Source organism: Coccidioides immitis (assembly GCF_000149335.2).
Source record: "Coccidioides immitis RS genomic scaffold supercont3.2, whole genome shotgun sequence".
NCBI classification, from domain to species: domain Eukaryota; kingdom Fungi; phylum Ascomycota; class Eurotiomycetes; order Onygenales; family Onygenaceae; genus Coccidioides; species Coccidioides immitis.
Genome location: NW_004504309.1, coordinates 867,663 through 892,428, shown reverse-complemented (window position 1 = coordinate 892,428; position 24,766 = coordinate 867,663). Strand labels below are relative to the sequence as shown.

The window sequence follows — 24,766 nt, the reverse complement described above, 5'->3', positions numbered from 1 at the left end:
TTTCATGTGGTGAGTGCTAACTTTGAAATCAGGAACACTGGAAGCTCAACCACTTAATATGAGCACTCCACTATATAGTGAGCTAGAAATAGTAGCATATGATAGAGAGGTATTGAAGCAAATATTTTCTGATAGTAAAAAGATTATATCTCTTCCCTACCAACTTTTCATTAATAGATTTGGCCTATACTGGAACATGTACTGAAGTCTTATGGATATCTACATGATACCTGCTGGCATAAAAGCTACTGAAAAAGCCAAGTGTAACAATATTTATACAATTACTTTTGAGTCACATGGAATCAATTTTTCTGATATAATTGAAGTCTTGAAGCCTGGTCTAGCATTACTTGACAAGAGCATTAATGTAAATATTTCTAGTGAGAGAGTCACTAGAGTTATTTTCTCTTGTCTCTGTTTTCTTGGGGATATGCTGCAACAGAATGCCAATACTAGAATAAAAGAGTCTACAGCAATGTGTTCTTGTTGAAGCTGCATGGTTTCAGAGAATCAGTAACATGACATGAATTTTAATACTATTGCCAAAGAATGCTATCATTTTTGGATTCTGTAGCAGAGAGAAAAAATCAACTCTACAGAAACTCAAGCTTTAAAGTAAAGCCTCTGTAAGAAATATGAAATAACTGAAGAGCAGACAGCATTACTCAAAATATACTGAAGTGGGGTATGATGGGATGCCTCATCAAAGTAGGTGAGTTGGTTAAGATGGTGAGAGTGCAAGAAGGATGAAAAATCACAATATAGTAAGGATGGTAATGGCTGAGTAGTAAGAACAGAGAAGCATGCCTTAACAGACACCTAAGCTCATAAGAAATAATAGTACTAAAGAGCCTGTACTAATACAGGCAGCTCTAATAAGAAACAGTAGCAAGCTTCATGAACAAGAGATCTTTATATTCTCTAACTAATAACCAAACTAGCAATAAAGAATGAGTGTGTGGAAAAGTACAAAGATGTGTGAAGATATTGAGTGAGATGCAGGGGCTATAGATAGTTTATATAGCTCAGAGATAGTAGCTGGAAGAGTTTTGTGTCTCAGACTGGAACAATCTTTGTTCTAATATGGTACTGGAATCCCCACTACATTTTCTTCTGGCTTTCAATGTTAGTGTCCCCTGACAACAGGCAACATATGAAACAAAACAAAGACAATTTAGTAAAGAAAATAAGAGGCTAAGAATTAGTAATAATCTGGTAAGAAAAGAGATAGAAAATAAGAATAAAGAGAGTGACAGCAGCAATCTCTAATAGTGATCATCATGATTCTCTTCTTCTACCAAGTTCTCAGGAGAAGAAGAAGGCCAAACTGATGCTGGATTAATGTTGTTGTGCATGTAATGCCAATAGAATTTGTTACTAAAAGCTTTCTTTTCAATTTAGTATATCTTGACAATAGCATTCAAAGCAATTCACATGGCCTTTAGATGCCAGTTATTAATGAAGTTCTGAGCTTTCTTCTCTTCTGGTCCAAAGAGGGTATTGAGCTTCTCAATCACTATAGAGTTGTTCCACCTAATTTAGTCTATCAAGACATCCAATATAGCTCCTAAGCCTTGCAATTGAATAGCAGTAGGGAATTGATATGGAACTGATGTGTAACAGTTTGAATGGCTAGAAGATAATGATGGTCCTGGAACTAGATCTCTATATGCAGCAGAGAGCTGTAACCAGGTACCAGCTTCATTAACTTCAAGATGTTCATGGTCCTTCTGGATTGCCATATACCAGAGTAGTATAGTATGCCAGACCTTTTTGCATGGATCATAAGCTCCATAAAGCAGCAGAGAGCTTGTAATTTGAACATCACCAGATTTGTAAATAATGTTAGTCCATCTAATACCAAATTTTCTTTTGTTGTCTTTGGTATATATTGTATTCTTAATATGGTGAACATAGTCATCAGTAAATAAGTCTTGTTCTTTGACTAGTTTCCACAAATTCTCTAGATGGTTATGCATTTCTGGCAAGATTTCTGTGCAGTTGCCAGGCTCTTCTGCTGTTAAGGTCAAGAATTCTTGTATCATGTTAATGCCTCTTCCAGTAGTAATAGCATCTGGAACATTGACATCAATATGGTGAAATCCAGTTTTATCCCCAGACTTAGCATACTTGGTGTAATATGGATAGGAGATTAATTTCCAAGCATGGTTGGGTCTTGTCAGCATGTACCATAGATAGTACACAGTGTTCTGGTGCATGAGTTGTTGGCTAATACTGTGATACATTGTTCTCAACTATCCATAATTGTCACAACCTTCCATCATTCACTAATGATAGTAGTACATATTGTATTCACCATTGATCTGAGTGAGTACTGTCATGGTGGCACCTTGTAATCTATCATTCCACCAGCATATTAGCTGGAGAATAATAACAGATCTAGTGGTCTCCCATTTCTTCTGAAGATTGCTGGTGGTGAACTTGTTAACTTCAGTAATCTGTATGTATTGATTAAAGTCAAACATTGTCATGTTTGTGACCAGAGAGATAATTGGCTGATATTTGAATTTGTAAATGCCTAAAGCATCTTCAGCTCTAGCCAGTCTATTTGCCAAACAGAACCAGAGGTAGGTGCTGTCATTGGTCTTGACTGAGCTAATGTTACTGTAAGGATTCGCCGTGAACCCCTTACATGGATGAACAGCACCTGTGAAGGCCAGAGGCCTCAGCTCACAAGCTGCTGGGAGTTGCATGTGTTCTTGTGAGGCACTAAGTCATGTGCTTGTGAGCACACATAAAAGGCTGTCACTGTGTGAACCTCTTGCTGAGAGCCAGTGGCAATCTTGTTTACAAGTTGTACATAGTTGCCAGAATACAGATCTTTTATCTTGTGTACTCTTTTCCATGTATATTTCTTCTAGAGATTCATTGTCACACTGATTCACATGTATGATCCTCACATTTTGCCACTCTTCTTTGGTGACGCCTGACAATGGTATCAACATGAAGAAGCCAACCCCCTGAAACTTGTGAACCTGGGACACCAGCTGAAAACCTACCTGAAGAACAAACCCAAGTTTGTGAAGAGACAACCAACCTTGACATCTCACCTCTCTCAACTGTTGATGAAACAAGCACTGTGAACTCAGAGAGAGAGTCTATCCTGACACCAAAAGATAAAATTCAACAGCTTTGTGAGGAGATCAAGCTACTAAAGAAAATGGTGAAATGGCAAGAGAAGTTGAATGCTCTCCAGAACACCCAAAAGCACTTGTGAAGTGAATCTCTTGATATGGCTATCTTCAACCCAACACCTGTGAAGTGTCTGTTGATCTTGAGACCACCACAACACACAAAGTGCTACCAGACTGGAACCTACACAGAATATTGCCAGTTTATCTCAGATATTGAATCCATTCACAATGCAAGCAAACTGAATGATGAGGATACCCTCATGTATGCCCTCACAGGACTTGATTATATTGAGAAAGACCTTTGAGAGGCCCACTGTGAAGGCAATCCATCAAAAAACAACTGGACTGGCCTTAAAGAATTTCTACACATAAGGCTAGGAGACCCAGCAAACTGCACACAAAACTCTTGGCAAGCAATCTTTGGCCTTTGCAAAAGTTTGGATGAAACTGATTATGCCTATTGCCAACAATTTCTAGAGCTCATAACAGAAATTGATGAAGAATTTGAAGATTCTGCAAAAATGAAGAAGAACCTGTTTATATGGGGCTTGGATAAGCTCATGCAAACCAAACTGGATGAACAGCTGGAGATACCAGATGACATTGATGATATAGTAGCACTGGCCACCTGGCTCTGACCAAGTGTGTCAGTAGCCTATGTGAAGAATGCCTCACATGCAAAGTCTACCAATCCAGTTGGAAGTGCTTGTGGAGGTATGAAGACCAATGACTCAAGACTGTAAATGAATAAGAGGAGTCAACCTCAGAGGCCTGCTCAGGAGATGGGGAAGGACCTTATCAAGAATTATGAAGCCTTGAAAAAGAATGGGAGGTGCTTTGAGTGTGGCCAAAAGAGTTATCTCATGAAAGACTGTCTCAAGAAGAAGAAGAGTAGTGAATAGGAAGTTGGGGGGCTGTAAGTAGATAGAATCAATATAATGAAGTTGTTCAAGAACAGTCTTCTTGCTCTCCTCCCTATTGTTCTAGGCGCGTGAAGCCCAACTGACAGAAGTATTACCTGGTCAGCACTAATAGATTTGGGCTGTCAATCTCTAGTGATCAGTTTGTGATTGGCCGCAAAGCTAGACCTAGAGATGCACAAGATGCCTATAGAGATTGAAACTGCTATGAATCATAAGAATGTCACTCTTGTGGAAGAGATTGTGAATATATTCTTTGAAGCCTGTAACTCTCAGGGAAACTGGCAGTTGTTCCATGAACAAGTAATGATTGTGAACATAAGAGATGAGATGCTAGTGGATTTGAGCTGGCTGCAGCAACACAATCTCAAGATGTGTTTCAAGAAACTAAGGCTAGAGTTCCAAACTGTGTGTTGTGACCTGCTCACAAAGGTTAAACCAGTTAACCTCTCAGAGCTTGTGGAAGGAGGAAAGCCCATCTATATGATGATTCTCTGTGAATCAGAACAGATGGTGACAGTAGATCTAGACCTCCAGATACTGGAAGCCTACTGTGAACTTGCGGAAGTGTTTAGTGACAAGAGAGCTTGAGAGCTGCCACCATACTGTAAAGATGATTTGGCCATAGATCTTGAATCAGAAAAGCAGCCAGGATTTGAAAGAACATACAGACTTTTGCAAGCTGAGCAAGAGACTCTTTGTGAATATCTGAGCAGTACTCTAACTCATGAGTTCATCTGGTCTTCCAAGTTATCTGCAGAAGCACCCATTCTGTTTGTGTCCAAGAAGAATGGTGGACTAAGAATGTGTGTGAACTATTGTGACCTGAATTCAAAAACAGTCAAGAATAGATATCCTCTACTACTGATTGAAGATGTGTTGTATAAGCTTGTGGGAGCTGCAATATTCACTCAGTTGGATGTCAAGAACACCTACTATAGACTGAGAATTTGTGAAGGGGATGAATGAAAGACTGCATTTTGGACTCCACAGGGGCTATTTGAGTACTTGGTAGTGCTCTTTGAACTTGTGAATGCACTGGCAGCTTTCCAATCATATATTGTGAAGGCACTTAGTGAATATCTGGATGTGTTTGTGGTGGCCTATCTTGATGATGTGGTTGTGTACTTGGCTTGTGAGGAGAATCATGAGAAGCATGTGAAATTGATACTTAAGGCACTCAAGAATGCAGGTCTTTATTGCAAGCTGGCAAAGTGCAAGTTTAATGTTTGTGAGATTGACTACCTTGGGTATGTCATAACACCAGAGGGTGTTCTTATGGAGAAGAGCTGTGTGGATACTATTCTTGACTAGCCAGAGCCAACCAGTAAGAAAGAGGTCCAGATCTTCTTAGAATTTGTGAACTTTTACAGGTGCTTCATCCCAAGATTCTCTAAGATAGCCTGTGGCCTGACTGCTCTTCTAAAGGGAGAAGAAGCAAAGCTAAGCAGACACATGTGAAGAGAGATGAGAAGAGAAGCCAACACTTTCATGACTGAGGAAGGTTGTGAAGCCTTCATAAGTCTGAAAAGAGCATTTGCAGAAGCTGTTATGCTTCACCATTTTAATATGGAACAGAAGACCAGATTGGAAACAGATGTATCTGGCTTTGTGGTGTGTGGTATTCTATTACAGCTGGTGAAGGATGGCATCTGAATTCCAGTTGGGTTTTATTTGTGGAAGATGCAACCTGTGGAGATGAACTACAGCATTCATGATCAGGAACTGCTTGTGATTGTGGAGTCATTTAGATATTGGTGCTGCTGGTTGGAAGGCTTGCAAACACCAGTTCAAGTTCTTACAGACCATGATAGCTTGTGCTACTTCCAGACTGCTCAAGACCTCTTGTGAAGACAGGTCTGCTGGGTGCAAAGGCTGACAGCCTTTTGGTTCACAGTTGACCATGTGAAAGAAACTAAGAACCTGGCAGATGGACCCTTGTGAAGATCTGACTATACCAAGAAGGCTGGTCTAGATGATAAGAAGAGTTGTGAGACTGCAAACCAACTAAGAGTAATGCTTGTGAAGAAGCAAGAGATCACAGAAAAGTTGGAACTGACAGTCCAAGTTTCTCTGAATCAGAGAGGGAAGAGAGAAGGTGAGAATGTGCAACTCATCTCTGTGAAGCTTTGAGTTGAGACCAAGAAACTACTTGTGAAGATTGTCTTGGGAGGCATGTGCAAAGTGAAGAAGATTGCAATGCAGGTCCAGAAGGTCAAAGACCTGATCTGTGAGAAGAATTCTTATGAAAAGAGCAGCTCCAATCTGTTGGCATCACTGCCAAATCTACTACAAAGTGATGACTATGCAGCTGAGGTCCGCAAAGACATTAAGGTGGGCACAAAGAAATTTGTGATGTGGAAAGAGGAGAAGGGTATCCTCTATAGAAATAGTTGTGTGTACATCTCTCAGAATGAGGCTCTGTAAATAGAGCTGATTAGGTGTCATCATAACCTACCCCTTGTGGAGTATTTTGCTACAGCAAGAATGTATGAGCTTATAGCTTGCAAATACTTTTGGTCAAGAATGAGAGAACTGGTGAAGAAGTGTTGTGAAGCCTGTGAGATCTGCCAGAACTCAAGAAGAGTTCACAGAAAGCCCCAAGAAGAACTATCACTCTTACCAATCTCAAATTACTCTTGGGAATTCATTAGCATGGATGTTATTACAGATCTTCCTGTGAGCCTGAATTTTGAGAAGATGCAGTTTGACTGTATCCTGGTTGTAGTGGACTGGTTCACAAAGATGGCTCACTTTATCCCTACAACAAAGAAGCTGACATCAGAGGAATTGGCCCATCTTTTTATTTGTGAGATAGTGAGATTGCATGGATTACCTGTGAGCATAGTAACAGATTGAGAATCTCTGTTCACAAGTGAATTTTGGGGTGATTTGACTCACATCTTGAAGATCACAAGAGCAATGAGCATGGCATTCCACCCACAAACTGATGGTCAGACTGAGAGACTGAATAGTGTGCTGGAGCAGTACCTGTGAAGCTATGTCAATTATAATCAAGATGACTGGGTGATGTGGTTGCCAATGGCTGAGTTTGTGTACAATAACTTGTGACAGGCTTCCACACAGAAATCACCTTTCCAGCTGACATATGGGTTGAATCTGTAAATGGAATTCTTGAACCCTGATGAGTATGGCTATGTGTGCAAGGATTCAAGGAATCAGACAGAGGCAATGAAATTGCTCTGTAAAGAGACCAAGAAATTGCTTGTGAAGGCACAAGCCTATCAGAAGAAGTACTATAACCAGAAGCACACTGTGAAGACCTTCCAGATGGAAGACAAGGTGTGGCTTGACCTTTGCAATATCAAGACTGCATGGCCTAACAAAAAACTGGATTTGTTGAGGCATGGGCCTTGTAGAATTGTAGAGAAGATAGGCTTGCAAGCCTACAGACTAGAACTGCCTCCAGATCTGTAAACTCATGATATCTTCCATGTATTCCTGCTCTGCAAACACAAGACCTGCAAAGAAATTGATAGCTCATCTCATCATGAAGTTTGTGAGGCAGATGAGAATAAAAAGAAGTACTGGATCTGTAAGATAATTGACTTAAAGAGAGAAGGTTGTGAGCTGTGGTACAGAGTACATTAGGAAGAATATGATGATGAGAAGAACAAGATATGAGTTCCCATGAGCAATGTCTGTCCACTGAGAAAGCTACTCCAACAATTCTATAGTAGGAACCTGGACAAGCCTGGTTTGTGAAAGAGATGAATGGAGGTAGTGGAACTAGAAAATGGGTTAGGGAGAGAAAAGGCATAGTCAAACTGAACTGAATTCAATTGATTTCAAAACAAAAGAAGAAAAAACTAAACTAAGACTATATAATTAGAGCCTCCAGCTCCTTCTGTGAAGACCTGTAACAACTACCCATAATCTCACTGCTGGAAAGAGCAAGCAAGGTGCCCATGATATAGACAGTTGTTACATTTTTGATCCAAGCCTGTAGAGATGCACTCTGTGAAGACTATATTGTTATAGCCTTGCTGAGCTCTCTTGCAGGTGGAGCACTTCTGTCCAGGTGATGGCTGGACTCCAGCCTGAGTCATGAGAATTCTCTTGTGGAGCTGAGTGTGCACAGCCAACTGGTTTGAATTATCCAAACCAGTAATAAGCATGGGTCTTTGGATAGGCTTGTAACATCATGCTCTTTTGTAGGCAGACAAAGCTTGTGCCCCTGTATGGGGGGGGAGGCCTGGAAGAACCACCAGATTGGCCCATGACACACCAGTGAAAGTAGCAGCTGGTGGTATTTGAGTGAAGGTGATCTGGAACCATCATTGTTGGTCCTGTGGGGGGGGTGCTGGATGGTCCCAAGCACTCTGTGGGACCATGGCACCCACAAACCCTGCTGGTGCAGAGGGAACAACAACAACAATCTAAAGAAGGTTAGCTGTGAACTGAAATGTGATAGAGGATACTTATATTTCTGGCTGGGGCTGGAGCAACAACTGTGGGGGGGGGAGGCAGAGTGACAGGACCCTAACTCCATCAGCATGCAAACCAATGTCAGCTTGTGAGAAGCACTTACAGCTTGAGCTGGTGCAGGGGGGGTGGTGACAACTGGTGAAGGGGGGGGAGGAGAAACAACAATGCTCTAGAACTGTCAGTCACAAACACTTCCCAAACTTCTCATAACTACTCACTGAAGGCCCAATCTCATCTGTAAAAGAGGGGGTGGGGGTCCTCTCAAGAAAGAAAAGTGGAGATGAGTTATGAGAGAGGGGAGAAGAGGACTGCACACTGGCAGCAACTGCTAGCAAGCATCAGTCTCTCTGTGAACCAAATTCCATGTGAAGACAAAACCTAATGGCCATATGAAGCAAAGGCACAACCAGGGGTGAACTCACCAGCTTGTGGTCTTTTGACCAATTGTGTGGAATGTTGAAGTGAAGCCATTTTTCTTCCAGAACATCAGAGACCTCCTGTGAGCCTGCCTCCCATGCAAAGCAGTGCTTGAAGGGTTCACTTACCTTGGTAATGATGATATAGGCTAGAGAAGAAAGAGAAGAAAAGAAGAGAAAGAGAAAGCAAGAGAAAGCTCTCTCTTAAGCTAGTGTTCATTATCTAATAGTGATACAGGGTTAGCAAGAACAATAGAGACTCTCTACACATTATTGTGTTATTGGGTTCTGTTATGTTATTAGAGTTGTGTTGATATCATATCTCTAGTGAAGCTGTACTCTTTTCCTTATGAGGAAATTTTTATTTTTCCCAAGAGGTTTTTTGTTTTTCTACTCATGAAGGTTTTTAATGAGACAGCCACCTTGAGGGATCAAGGCTTACAAGGGGGGGGAATCTGTAAGAATTTGCTGTAAATCCCTTACATGAATGAACAGCACCTGTGAAGGCCAGAGGCCTCAGCTTGCAAGCTGCTGGAAGTTGCATGTGTTCTCACAAGGCACTAAGTCATGTGCTTGCAAGCACACATAAAAGGCTGTCACTGTGCGAACCTCTTGCTGAAAGCCAGTGGCAATCTTGTTTACAAGTTGTACATAGTTGCCAGAATACAGATCTTTTACCTTGTGTACTCTTTTCCATGTATATTCCTCCTAGAGATTCATTGTCACGCTGATCCACACGTACGATCCTCACAGTTACAACAATTTCTATGGATGTGAGCCAAATGATTAAGAAGCTCCTCTCTATTAAGTGTGTGAGTCTGCAACCCAAGTTTTGAAGCTATTAGTTTTGCATAGTTATAGTATAGATAGATATCAGCTTTTTTATCACTAAGTGCCTTTTCTAATTGCTTCAGGATGTGAATAAGCTCCAATTCTGAATGTGTTTTAATACTCTTTATCTTTTGCAGGAGTTGCTGTTCAAATCTACAGCAATGGCAAGTACCAGAGTGTACTGCCATGACAGATTCTTTGTGCTCATGTTGAGGTATCTCTTCATCACTTTTAGGAGAAATAATGAACTCATCATCATTACCTAAGTCTTGGAGGGTTTGATGTGCTGACATGGCTGTAATTCTTTCACTGTGGTGCTTCAGAGCTTCTGATTGGCTGGATGAATTGGCCAGCATGCTGGTGAATCCAAATGGTGGCTGTGATTGGCCAGTTTCAAATCCATGTGATCTAATTGACATTATGCTATGTATAGAGGCTTCTGACATGTTGTGGCTATGTGGTATAGACATTTCACTCATTGAAACATCTCTTGATGATCTTGGAGACTGTAGTTCTTCCAGTAGATCTTGAGGGCTGCTTGCAGTGGGAGGGCTTCTAGTGATATCCTGAATTGAACATTGGGAGCTAGTGAAGCGGGGTACGATGGGATGCCTCGTCAAAGTAGGCAAGTTGGTTGAGATGGTGAGAGCGCAAGAAGGATGAAAAATCACAACATAGTAAGAATGGTAATGGCCGAGTAGTAAGAACAGAGAAGCATGCCTTAACAGATGCCTAAGCTCATAAGGAATAATAGTACTAAAGAGCCTGTACTAACACAGGCAGCTCTAATAAGGAACAGTGGCAAGCTTCATGAACAAGAGATCTTCATATTCTCTAACTAATAACCAAACTAGCAATAAAGAATGAGTGTATGGAAAAGTACAAAGATGTGTGAAGGTATTGAGTGAGATGCAGAGGCTATGAGTGGTTTATATAGCTCAGAGATAGTAGCTGGGGGGAGTTTTACACCTCAGACCAGAACAATCTTTGTTCTAATATGGTACTGGAATCCTCACTACATTTCCTCCTGGCTTTCACTGTTGGCATCCCCTGACAACAGGCAACATATGAAACAAAACAAAGACAATTTAGTAAAGAAAATAAGAGGCTAAGAATTAGTAACAATCTGGTAAGAAAAGAGATAGGAAATAAGAATAAAGAGAGTGACAGCAGCAATCTCTAATAGTGATCACCATGATTCTCTTCTTCCACCAAGTTCTCAGGAGGAGGGGAAGGCCAAACTGACACTGGGTCAATGTTGTTGTGCACACAATGCCAATAGAATTTGTTACCAAAAGCTTTCTTTTCAATTTGATATGTCTTGACAATGGCATCCAAAGCAATTCATGTGGCCTTTAGATACCAGTTATTAATGAAGTCCTGAGCCTTCTTCTCTTCTGGTCTAAAGAGGGTATTGAGCTCCTCAATCACCATAGAGTTGTTCCACCTAATTCAGCCTACCAAGGCATCTGATATAGCTCCTAAGCCTTGCAATTGAATCACAGTAGGGAATCAATATGGAACTGATGCATAACAGTTTGAATGGCTGGAAGGTGATGATGGCCCTGGAACTAGATCCCTATGTGCAGCAGAGAGCTGTGACCAGGTACCAGCTTTATTGACTTCAAGATGTTCATGGTCCTTCTGGATTGCCACATACCAGGGTAGTATAGTATGCTGGACCTTTTTGCATGGACCATGAGCTCCATGGGGCAGCAGAGGGCTTGTAATTTGGACATTGCCAGATTTGCAAATGATGTCAGTCCACCTAATACCAAATTTTCTTTTGTCATCTTTGGTATACATTGTATTCTTAATGTGGTGAACATAGCCATCAGTGGATAAGCCTCATTCTTCAACTAGTCCCCATCAATTCTCTAGATGGTTATGCATTCCTGGCAAGATTTCTGTGCAGTCACCAGGCTCTTCTGCTGTTAAGGTCAAGGATCCTTGTATCATGTTAACACCTCTTCCAGTAGTAATAGCATCTGGAACATTGACATTAATATGGTGAAATCCAGTTTTATTCCCTGGCTTAGCATACTTGGTGTAATATGGATAGGAGATTAATTTCCAAGTGTGGTCGGGTCTTGTCAGCACATACCATAGGTAGTACACAGGGTCCTGGTGCATGAGTTGTTGGCCAATACTGTGGTACATTGTTCTCAACCATCCATAATTGTCACAACCTCCCATCATTTGCTGATGATGGTAGTACATATTGTATTCACCATTGACCCAAGTGAGTACTGTAGTGGTGGCACCTTGTAACCTATCATTTCACCAGTGTATTAGCTGGAGAATAATGACAGATCCAGTGGTCTCCCATTTCTTCTGAAGATTGCTGGTGGTGAACTTGTTAACTTCAGTAATCCATGTGTATTGGTTAAAGTCAAACATTCTCATGTTTGCAACCAGAGGGATAATTGGCTGATGTTTGAATTTGTAAATGCCTAAAGCATCTTCAGCTCTAGCTGGTCTATTTGTCAAATGGAACCAGAGGTAGGTGCTGTCATTGATCTTAACTAAGCCAATGTTGCAACAATTCCTATGGATGTGAGCCAAATGGTTGAGAAGCTCCTCCCTATTAAGTGTGTGAGTCTGCAACCCAAGTTTTGAAGCCATTAGTTTTGCATGGTCATAGCATAGGTAGATATCAGCTTTCTTATTGCTAAATGCCTTTCCTAATTGCTCCAGAATGCAAATAAGCTTCAATTCTGAACATGTTTTAATACTCTTTATCTTTTGCAGGAGTTGCTGTTCAAATCCATGGCAACAGCAAGTACCAGAGCATACTGCCATGACAGATTCTTCATGCTTGTGTTGAGGTATCTCTTCATCACTTTCAGAAGGAATAACAGACTTGTCATCATCATCTAAGCCTTGGAGGGTTTGATGTGCCAACATGGCTGCAATTCTTTCACTGTGGTGCTTTGGAGCTTCTGATTGGCTGGATGGATTGGCCAGCGCGCTGGTGAATTCAAATGGCAGCTGTGATTGGCCAGTTTCAAATCCACACAATCTAATTGACATTGTGCTATGTATAGAGGCTCCTGACATGTTGCAGCTATGTGGCATAGACATTCCACTCATTGGAACATCTCTTGATGATCTTGGAGACTGTGGTCCTTCCAGTAGACCTCAGGGGCTGCTTGCAGTGGGAGGGCTCCTAGCAATATCCTGAATTGAATGTTGGGAGCTAGATGACTGTAGAAGAGTCAACAGCTGTAGAAGACTGTAGTTGCCAATGGTAAGGCCCTGTCAGCATAGGGCATCTCTTGAAGAAAGTTTGCATATGTGGTCAACTTCTTTGTCAGCTGTAGTATAATCACCTGGCAATATAGCTAAGCTCTGGTGATGTCCAGCCCCTGTAGCATCTAGTCTTCGGAGCACTGTGCTGTTAATATTATTGGTGAACTTATCCCAATCCTTGTAGACATTTAGAGTATGGCAAAGCTTTTGTGCTGCCCACAGGCTCTCCACTTTTGACCATATGGCATCAATCCTGTCAATACCCCATGTAGTGACAAGTCTATTCTTGATCTTTTGCATATCAATGTGATGTCATTTGACATCCAGGGTAATCTTTCAAGCATCATGGAAATCAGCTTTGAAATTAGTGTGTGTAATGTGTTGCCAAGCTCTGGATCTTTCAACATATTGATAGAAATGGGCCACTAAGTCAGTAACCACATCAGTTACTTGCATCAGTGTGTTCATTAGCTCAATCTGTAAGCCATAGCAATGGTGCGGAGCTTGGTTATTGATGTATTCCATAGCTGCTGTTAGGTTATTGAAGAAATGGCCATCCAGGTTGACTCCACTGTCTCTGGTAATGACCAGGCCTTGGTTTTCAGGTGCAGGGGCTAGAGGAGGCAAGTTGCTTTGTCCAGCCATTTTGAAGGATATCAGTGATCCAAAAAGAATTGCAAATGTCAGAATAACAAAATAGAAGGCAAGAAGAAGTGTTGAAACTGTTGAATCTGTGAAAAGAATCAAGCTTGAATGTAAAAGACAGTAGAAGCTTCAGAAAAGAAAAATCAGTCTTTAAATATCTTCTGAAAAATTCAGAAAAAGTGAAGGCTTCTGCAAATAACAAAGAAAGAGAAACTTCTCAAATAAGCAAGCAAAAACTTCACTTTTGCAAACAAAACACAACAAATTAAACATCTTGTGAAGGTATAACAACAGCAAAGCTCCAGTCATCTGGTATAACAGTTGGTAATTGTGTTTGCTCCATTTCTCCTTGGTCATTTTTATTTTTGCTCTCACTCTGACCTTGGTCATCCCCCCTATTCAAGGAGCTAACATCTGAGGAACTGCTAGAGAGAATATTAGGCTGGCTTCTTGTGGCATATTTTTGAGGAACATTCTCCATCTCTTCATCTGAATCTGCTGGACTATCACTGAGCTGCTCCATTCCAGGTCTTATAAGGTACTTCTTTAATCTGCTTCCTGCAATAGATTCTTTGATTTCAGTGCTGTCTAACTCTTCAAGGTGATAGGAACCTAGTTCTTGATTGGTGGACTTAACCCTATAGGGTCCTAGCCATCAAAAGCACAGGGTGTTGTTCCTAGACATATTCTGTTCTCCTTTGGTATTGTAAAGCAAGACAAGGTCTCCGGGTTGAAGAGGGTTGGTCTGAATATTATGGGTATCATCAAAGTATTCCTTATTCTTAGCATGCATTTGGAGCTGATGATGTGCTGCTTCCAGAATATCCTCATCTTGTTGTTTGATTTGGCGTGCACACATCAGAAGAAGGTCTTCAGTCATTCAGACATTTCACCATGGAATTGTTTGCCAAGTGAGAATCTCAAGTTCAACTGGAAGAACTGCCTCCTGGCCCATTAGCAATCTATAAGGGGAGATACCAGTACTAGCCTTAGTTGTCATTCAATCTGCCATCAGAATTGCAGGAAGATGTTTAATTCAATCCCTTCCAGTACCATTGGTGGCTTTAGCTAATCCATCAGCCAAAGGCTTATGACCAACTTCCACCATACCATTTGCAGGAGGATTATAGGGTGAAATAACAATGCATTTGATGTTGAATTTCTTCAGTAAGGTCTCCACAACATTCTTATTCTCTGGTCCTCCATCCATAACAAATTTGGCAGGCAGGCCCCATCAACAGATGATATCCTCATAAAGAAATTTGGCCACAGCTTCAGCTGTTGCCTTCTTCAATGCTCTAGCTTCCACCCATCCAGTGAAGTCACATCTTGCAACAACCAAATAATTTCATCCTCAACAGGAAGGCATGTGTTTGATATCCACCCCAACTTTCTTCCAACAGGTAGGAGCCCAGGTAGGATGAAGCTCTTCACTTAATCTTTGTGAATCTCTTTGTTAACATTGAGAACAGTGCTTCACATAAGCAGACACATCTTTATACATTCCTGACCACCAGTATTGAGCTTGTAAGGTAGAGTATGTTCCCTCTCACCCTTTATGGCCAAATTTGTTGTGCATCATGTGTAAAATTTGTTCATGTTGTTCTTTGTTGTCCATGACATGTCTTAGAGGTACACCAGATCCCGCTCATCTAAATAGTTGATCAGCCTCCACCACATATTTAATTGCTTTCTTTCAGAATCTTGTGTACTCTTTTCCTTCCATGCCCAATGGTTTTGATAGGGTGGTTAGGTATTGTGCAATTTTCTCTGATTCTTCTGAATATGTGGAGTCCAGTATCCTAAGGTCTTCACTATTGAGAGCTCGGCCAGCTAAAACTCTTATAGGATTCATAAAGGCAAACAGATCTTCATCTTCTTCAGATTCAGGTTGTTCTCCAGTATCTAGTCCTTGGCAAGATAGTCTGTCAGCAGCTGTGTGTTTTGTTCCAGGAACATGTTTAACAGTAAAGTCAAAGAGATGTATCCAAGCTATTCAATTAGTAACCAAAGCTTCTGGAACATCTGTAGCAGTCCTATTAAGTTGGGTGACAAGAGTTTTTGCATCAATTTCCAAGGTAAAGGGTACTCCATAGATATGGTGTTGGAATTTCTTGAAGGCTTTCAAAACAGCTCTGCATTCTCATTTGCCAGCATCATATGTTTTCTCTGAATCATTCCATACTCTGGATTCATATTATGCGGGATGTCAAGCCCCTCATTGCTTCTGAATAATGCATCCTCCCCATTCTAATTCACTGGCATCAACAGCTACAGTGATAAGCAAAGGATCTTGTCCATAATTGATTGGAAGAACAATAGAGAATGAACATAACTTTTCCTTCAAAAGCATAAAGACATCATTTTGCTCTTCAGTCCATGATTATATAACATTTTGTTGAAGCAGATAATGTAAAGGTTCAGTTATCCAACTGTAATGCTCTATGAGTATTCAGAAATATCCAGCAAGCCCTAGGAATTCTCATAATTCTGTAATGCTTGTAGGAGTAGGCCAATTTGCAATTTTAGCCATCTTAGTTTTCTCAGGTTGTCATCCATCATAGTTACAGATCCATCCAATGACATTGACTCCAGACATGCAGAATTGAGATTTGGCACTGGAGATTCTAGCTCCAGAGATTTTGACAAGCCATAGAACATAGTTCAGGTTCTGCAGATGGTCATAAACAAATCTTCTTATTCCTGGAAGGACTTCAGTTTCATCTTTGACATGTGATCCCTTTACCCCAAGGTCATCCATAAAGGCTTGAGCAATCTCTGGAAAAACTTCTTGTATAATCTTCATTATCCTGTGTTGGGCTTGAGCTGGTGAATTCATTGCCCCTTGGACTAAAGTTGTATGGCAAAAGAGCCCAATAGGGGTTGCAATGGCTGTCATATTCCTGCTCTCTTCAGCTAATGGAAAATTATCATATCCAGAGAACAAGTTGCATAGACTAGCCATAACAAGTCCACTGAAGTCTTCAGCATATTCATCAACATTAGAAGGAATAAAAGCATCTCAAATAGTAACTTTATTGTACATATGTGCTGCATCAACTAAACAATATTCGCCTTTCTGTTTCTTTGTGACCAGAAAATAGGGGTTGGTATATGAACCATGGCAAGGCTCCAATGTTTTAGCTTCTAACCTGTTCTGAATGATTTTAATTAGCTTATCATGTAGAGCATGAGGAATTCAGTAAGTCTTAGTCTGTCAAGCTTCATGAGACTCTGTCTTAATAACCTGCAGAGGCAAGCATTCAGGATGAACACCATATAGATCTTTGAATGACCACACCAACACCCCTTCACATTTATAAAGAACTGATATGAAAAATTCCTTCTCCTGACTTGTTAGTTCAAATCCAATTTTGAGCTTCTCAATTCTCTCATTTGTGAGCTGTTCTTCAACAGGAAAAGATGTGATTCTAGACCTAATGTGATCATCAAATTTACAATTAAACACAACACATTTCTCCTCAGGGTAATACTTATCCAAACAAACATCCACCCAATTATCTAGGCCTTCTGGTTTGCTTCCATCAGATTTTCCAGGTGCTAACAGCCTTATCTTATCAGCTTTCTACTTATAAGCAGTGCACACTCTCCAGACTTCTGAAGAAGACAGCCCAATGTCCCAGCCACTATTGAAAATGTCAACTTGACATGATTTCTTCATGACAAAATCATGATTTTTGTTCAGAGATGTGTAAATTGATCAAGCACTTCATGGAATAGGTTTTCAAATTAAGCTGGAATTAATATTGCGTGTGTAATGTTTGCAGTGAGCTGTAATGCTGTCTGGATCAGGAAGTGGAGGACAGAAAATCTGAACTCCCAATGCAAAATTATTCTTGTCCTCTGATTGGTTCATTTGATTCACCAGCACACTGGTCAATCCAATTAGGCTTAGCATGCTTTTGGATTCACCATTGCCAGAACTATGTTTCTCCTTATCACTGTAGCCATCAATGCCAGTACTGCTGCCAACACTCCCAACTTCTCTATTCTTTTCAACCTCCTGACCTTCAACCTTCTCACCATTAATTCTTATACCCATTGTCTTTGTTGCATTTTCTTTATCCTCATCAGGCCTTGTATCCACAGGCACTCACCTGATTAAATACCTGTTGAATTGTTTAAATGATTGCTGTTCAATTTATCAGTTGTATACCTCATGTTGCTCAAGCTTGGCTTAAAGTCTTCAAAAACTAGATGACACATTTGTTTCTCATTATAAATTTTACAGTTCACTCCTCTGTCATCTGAGGTGTTGCATCCCCAACAGGCAGCAAATTGTCAAGGTCTTCCAAGAATAAGTTGCTGATCCCCTCCCTCAAATATAAGGAAAGGAGTATGGGTAATAATGTCTCTGATCTGAACAGGCACTTCATCACAAAACACATAAAAAGAAGTGACTTCTCCTGTTTGAACAACCATGGTCACTTGCAGCTTATTTTCCATCAGCAGATTCAACATTTCAGCATACTTCCAAGACAACAAATTGATTTCTGAACCAGTATCAATCAACACCATTAATTCTTGTTGATTTATAGTGACTGGCACATATAACAAACACATTCCATATGCTGTTTTGGATTTTGGTACCATGGGCTTCAATGTAAGTTGACCAGAATTGATCTTTAGCTCAGGCTGAACTGGTTTGGAGACTCCAACCTTTGCATGGCTTTTGCTAGTACTGTTATTCCAACCTGATCCAAAGAATGCTCAATAAAGCTTCAGCAATACATCTATAAGCTCCTTGACTGACACTTTGACCTTCCCATTGAGAATTTGACCCATTAATTCATTGGCATCTGTTGAATTGTGGATCTGAGAGGATAAACAATCTGTTGCAGAATATCTTGGTCTTTGTTTCTCTACAGTCTTGTTCTGAATTTCAGGCTTCTTCTGATTGATCAGTTCAATGTCTTCCATGATATTATCATCAACACTAGCTTGATTATCCTGGTAGGTAATAAATTGTCCAGTACACTGAGTATGGGGTGTTGCAATCTTAGCTTTTTGACTGTTCTTAGCTTCTCCAACAGTTCCAACATTGACTGATGTTCTTTCTTCCAGTGGTTCATATTCCTTATCTGAATCAGATTCTCCATCAGACATTAGGTATGCAAGTCATCCTGCTTGAACCTTCACACTGGTTGAATTTGCTGGAGGTGTCTCTTCTTGCTGATTGGTCTTCTTTTTAGGGCTTGTCAACTCCAGAATCACCCATTCATCCTCTCCCATAGACTGTACAATATACATGTTTGGTATTCCAGGTTTAGGAGTGACAACTTGATAGTTTTGACCAGGGAAACCCATGTGCAAGTTCCCTTCATCATCAATATGACAGAACCTGTTATTCACATCAGATTGGTATTCATAACACTGAGATTGATGGTGTCCAGGTTTTCCACAGTAAAAGCATGAGGGACATGTTGAAATTCCTCCAGTTTGAGCTCCTCCTTGGCCACTAGGACAATAGCTTGTCATCAGTGAACCATTTCAAGCCACATAAGGATTGACTAATTGCGGTTGGGTGTTCTCTTGTACTGTTGCAGAATTAGTAGTCACATTTGTTATATAATTTGGTATGGGTTTCAGAGGCCCTTCTCTCTGCAGCATATAGTACTGATTGGAATTCCCTTGTATCTGATTTGACTGTACTCTCATGGCCAATGCCAAATTTGTAAACTTGTTGGTCATCTTTTCAATTGCAGCTTCAATATTGGTGCTCTCAGAGCTCTTGGCTTTGGATTTTGATTCAGATTCTTCAGTCTTCACAGAACTAGCTGTTTTCTTTGGAGCCTCAACTGTAGGGGATTTGTTAGCTAATTGATATCACTCACCAAGCTTCTTCATTTCCTTCTGCTTCATTTCATCTTCTTCAAAGACCTTCTTATTCCCTTCATACTGGTTGATCAAATCCATGGTCACTTGAACAACCTTCCTAAAATCAATAGGTGACATATCATCTGAAAGATTGAGCTTTGCCTTGTCAATAACCTTATTCCAGAGCTTCTCAGGCAGCCCCTGAAGGAACCAAGACACCTTAGTGAATTCATCAAGCCTTCCATTGGCTTGTACTGTACTGGTGATAGTAGTGTATTCTTGAACATAGGCGCGAATGTTGCTATCTCAAGCACGCGGTTTCTTTGTAATTGCTCAAAGATAATCCTGATGGTGAATCTTGTAAGTAATGTTCTGATCATGAAATTCATGAATAATCTCTTTAGAGAATACTTTCCAATTACCTTTCTTGTAGCCTTCTAAGGTCTTCATCCATTCTCCAATCCATGTAACACAGTACCTAGCCAACCATTCAATAATGTTCTTAGGGTCAATTACCCCATGATCCTTGCACATTTGATAAAACCTTTCAATAAACAAGGTAGCATCTCTGCCATCAAACCAAGGTGCATTTGCTGTGCCAGGGGAAGGCATAGGAATGTGGGAGTGAACCACAATTCTCCTGTCTTCACCTTGTGACATAGTTGTGTATGATCCTGTAGTACCTTCAACCATAGTTGATTCTGATCCTGATTTCTTGATTTCTTGATCTTTGGTCATGTCACACAGTATGTTCTGTTGTTTCTCAATGATTCAATATCTTTCCAAAAAAACCTATTTATCAGGCAAGCTTTAGATAAGAGCCATTCAAATCTAAGCTCCCTAACCTTGTTCCTAAACAAAAACCTGATTAGTACTGTATTCCTAGTCCATAAGATCTTACCTTGAAATAGTGTATTGCTTCATGTGTCTCAGAATTTGTTTTTCTTCCTTGGCAGCCACCAAATCACCGCATCATCATCTTCAGGTCTCAGCTTGGTCACCAAATGAAGCGGGGTACAATGGGATGCCTTGTCAAAGTAGGTGAGTTGGTTGAGATGGTGAGAGCACAAGAAGGATGAAAAATCACAACATAGTAAGGATGGTAATGGCTGAGTAGTAAGAACAGAGAAGCATGCCTTAACAGACGCCTAAGCTCATAAGAAATAATAGTACTAAAGAGCCTGTACTAACACAGGCAGCTCTAATGAGAAACAGTAGCAAGCTTCATGAACAAGAGATCTTCATATTCTCTAACTAATAACCAAACTAGCAATAAAGAATGAGTGTGTGGAAAAGTACAAAGGTGCGCGAAGGTATTGAGCGAGATGCAGGGGCTATGGGTGGTTTATATAGCTCAGAGATAGTAGCTGGGGGGGGTTTTGCGCCTCGGACCGGAACAACCTTTGTCCTAATATGGTACCGGAATCCCCACTACACTAGATGACTGTGAAAGAGCTAATGACTGTAGAAGACTGTAGTTATCAATAGTAAGGCTCTGTTGATGTAGAGTATCTCTTGAAGAAAGTTTGCATATGTGGTCAACTTCTTTATTAGCTGTAGTATAATTGCCTGGCAATATAGCTAAGCTCCAGTGATGTCCAGCTTCTGTAGCATCTAGTTTTTGGAGCACTGCACTGTTAATATTATTGGCAAACTTATCCCAATTCTTGTAGATATTTAGAATATGATGAAGCTTTTGTGCTGCTTACAGGCTCTTTACTTTTGACTATATGGCATCAATCCTGTCAATACTTCATGTAGTGACAAGTCTATTCTTGATCTTTTGCATATCAATGCAATATTATTTGACATCCAGAGTAATCTTTCAAGCATCATGGAAATTGGCTTCAAAATTAGTGTGTATAATGTGTTGTCAAGCTCTGGATCTTTCAACATATCAATAGAAATGGGCCACTAAGTAAGTAACTATATCAGTCACTTGCATCAGTGTGTTCATTAGCTTGATCTGTAGGCTGTAGTGATGGTGTGGAGCTTGATTATTAATGTATTTCATAGCTGCTGTTAGGTTATTGAAGAAATGGCCATTCAGGTTGACTCCACTGTCTCTGGTAATAACCAGACCTTGGTTTTTGGGTGCAGGGGCTAGAGAAGGCAAGTTACTTTGTCCAGCCATTTTGAAGAATATTGGTGATCCAAAAAGAATTACAAATGTCAGAATAATAAAATAGAAGACAAGAAGAAGTGTTGAAAATGTTGAATCTGTAAAAAGAATTAAGCTTGAATGTAAAAGACAGTAGAAGCTTTAGAGAAGAAAAATCAGTCTTTAAATATCTTCTGAAAAATTCAGAAAAAGTGAAGGCTTCTGCAAATAACAAAGAAAGAGAAACTTCTCAAATAAGCAAGCAAAAACTTCACTTTGCAGGCAAATAAAAGAAACCTCCCAAAAGAGCAAGCAAAAACTTCACTTTTGCAAACAAAACACAACAAATTAAACATCTTGTGGAGATATAACAACAGCAAAGCTCCAGTCATCTGGTATAATAATTGGTAATTGTGTTTGCTCCATTTCTTCTTGATCATTTTCATTTTTGCTCTCACTCTGATCTTGGTCATCTCTCCTATTCAAGAAGCTAACATCTGAGGAACTGCTAGAGAGAATATTAGACTGGCTTCTTGTGACATATTTTTGAGGAACATTCTTCATCTCTTCATCTGAATCTGCTGGACTATTACTGAGCTGCTTCATTTCAGATCTCATAAGATACTTCTTTAATCTGCTTCCTGCAATAAATTCTTTGATTTCAGTGCCATCTAACTCTTCAAGATGATAGGAATCTAGTTCTTGATTGGCAGACTTAACTCTATAGAGTTCTAGTTATTGAAAGTGCAGAGTATTGTTTCTAGACATATTCTGTTCTTCTTTAATATTGTGAAGCAAGACAAGGTCTCTGGATTGAAGAGAGTTGGTCTGAATATTATGGATATCATTAAAATATTTCTTATTCTTAGTGTGCATTTGAAGCTGATGATATGCTGCTTTCAGAACATTCTCATCTTGTTATTTGATTTGATGTACATGCATCAGAAGAAGGTCTTCAGTTGTTTGAACATTTTGCCATAAAATTGTTTACCAAGTAAGAATCTTGAGTTCAACTGAAAGAACTGCCTCCTGGTCCATTAGCAATCTATAAGAGGAAATACCAGTACTAGTCTTAGTTGTCATTTGATCTGCCATCAGAATTGCAGGAAGATGTTTAATTTAATCTCTTCCAGTACTATTAGTGGCTTTAGCTAATCCATCAGTCAAAGACTTATGACCAACTTCCACCATACCATTTGCAGGAGAATTATAGGGTGAAATAATAATATATTTGATGTTGAATTTCTTCAGTAAGATCTCCACAACATTCTTATTCTCTAGTCCTCCATCTATAATAAATTTGACAGGCAGGCCCCATTGACAGATGATATTCTCATAAAGAAATTTGGCTACAGCTTCAGCTGTTGCCTTCTTCAATACTCTAGCTTCCACTTATCCAGTGAAGTCACATCTTGCAACAACCAAATAATTTTGTTCTTGACAGAAAGGCATGTGTTTGATATTCACTCCAACTTTCTCTCAACAGATAGAAGTCCAGGTAGAATGAAGCTCTTCACTTAATCTTTGTGAATCTCTTTATTAACATTGAGAACAGTACTTCACATAAGCAGACACATCTTTATACATCTCTGACCACCAGTATTGAGCTTGTAAGATAGAGTATGTTCCCTCTCACTCTTTATGATTAAATTTGTCATGCATCATGTGTAAAATTTGTTCACATTATTCTTTGTTGTTCATGATATGTCTTAGAGGCACACCAGATTCTGCTTGTCTAAATAGTTAATCAGCCTCCACCACATATTTAATTGCTTTCTTTTGGAATCTCACATACTCTTTTTCTTCCATGCCTAATGGTTTTGATAGAGTAATTAGATATTGTGCAATTTTCTCTGATTCTTCTGAATATGTGGAGTCTAGTATTCTAAGGTCTTCACTATTAAGAGCTTGGCCAGCTAAAACTCTTATAGAATTCATAAAGGCAAACAGATCTTTGTCTTCTTCAGATTCAGATTGTTCTCCAGTACCTAGTTCTCAGTAAGACAGTTCATCAGCAGCTGTGTGTTTTGTCCCAGAAACATGTTTAACAGTAAAGTTAAAGAGGCATATTCAAGCTATTCAATTAGTAACCAAAGCTTCTGGAACATCTGTAGCAGTTCTATTAAGTTGGGTGACAAGAGTTTTTGCATTGATTTCCAAGATAAAGGATACTCCATAGATATGGTGTTGGAATTTCTTGAAGACTTTCAAAACAGCTCTGCATTTTTGTTTGCCAGCATCATATGTTTTCTCTGAATCATTCTATACTCTGGATTTGTATTGTGCAGGATGTTGAGTCTCTTGTTGCTCTTGAATAATGCATCCTCCCCATTCTAATCTACTGGCATCAACAGCTACAGTAATAAGCAAAGAATCTTGTCCATAATTGATTGGAAGAATAATAGAGAATGAACATAACTTTTCCTTCAAAAGTATAAAGATATTATTTTGCTCTTCAGTTCATGACTATATAACATTTCATCAAAGCAGATAATGTAAAGATTTGGTTATCCAACTGTAATGCTTTATGAGTATTTGAAAATATCCAGCAAGCTCTAGAAATCCTTGTAATTCTGTAATGCTTGTAGAAGTAGGCTAATTTACAATTTTAGCCATCTTAATTTTCTCAGGTTGTTGTCTGTTATAGTTGCAGATTCATCCAATGACATTAACTCCAGACATGCAGAATTGAGATTTAGTGCTGGAGATTCTAGCTCCAGAGATTTTGACAAGCCATAGAACATAGTTCAGGTTCTGCAGATGGTCATAAACAAATCTTCTTATTTCTGGAAGAACTTCAGTTTCATTTTTGACATGTGATCTCTTTACTTCAAGATCATTCATAAAGGCTTGAGCAATCTCTGGAAAAACTTCTTGTATAATCTTCATTATCCTGTATTGGGCTTGAGCTGGCAAATTCATTGTTCCTTGAACTAAAGTTGTATGGTGAAAGAGCCCAATAGGGGTTGCAATAGCTATCATATTCCTGCTCTCTTTGACTAATAGAAAATTATTGTATCCAGAGAATAAGTTGCATAGACTAGCCATAACAAGTCTGCCAAAGTCTTCAGTGTATTCATCAATATTAGAAGGAATAAAAGCATCTTGAATAGTAACTTTGTTGTACATATGTGCTGTATTAACTAAATAATATTTGCC

General features: G+C 39.7%; 3 protein-coding genes across 3 annotated transcripts; all 3 read right to left on the bottom strand.

The window, feature by feature from the left end:
• Positions 1-1,430: 1,430 nt before the first annotated feature.
• Positions 1,431-2,486, bottom strand: CIMG_12984 (uncharacterized protein; the record flags this gene model as incomplete). Its single annotated transcript, XM_001241894.2, has 3 exons — positions 1,431-1,516; positions 1,697-2,175; positions 2,305-2,486. 3 exons carry the CDS (start codon positions 2,484-2,486, stop codon positions 1,431-1,433), a joined length of 747 nt encoding a protein of 248 aa, XP_001241895.2.
• Positions 2,487-8,373: 5,887 nt separating this feature from the next.
• On the bottom strand, positions 8,374-8,995 carry CIMG_12983 (uncharacterized protein; the record flags this gene model as incomplete). The annotated part of the gene is made up of 4 exons (XM_004445218.1): positions 8,374-8,475; positions 8,628-8,693; positions 8,743-8,852; positions 8,947-8,995. The coding sequence occupies 4 exons, from the start codon at positions 8,993-8,995 to the stop codon at positions 8,374-8,376; spliced, it is 327 nt and encodes a 108-aa protein (XP_004445275.1).
• A 461-nt stretch (positions 8,996-9,456) lies between these two features.
• CIMG_12982 (uncharacterized protein) lies at positions 9,457-10,190 on the bottom strand (the record flags this gene model as incomplete). The annotated part of the gene is made up of 3 exons (XM_004445217.1): positions 9,457-9,648; positions 9,692-9,741; positions 9,944-10,190. 3 exons carry the CDS (start codon positions 10,188-10,190, stop codon positions 9,457-9,459), a joined length of 489 nt encoding a protein of 162 aa, XP_004445274.1.
• Positions 10,191-24,766: the final 14,576 nt, after the last annotated feature.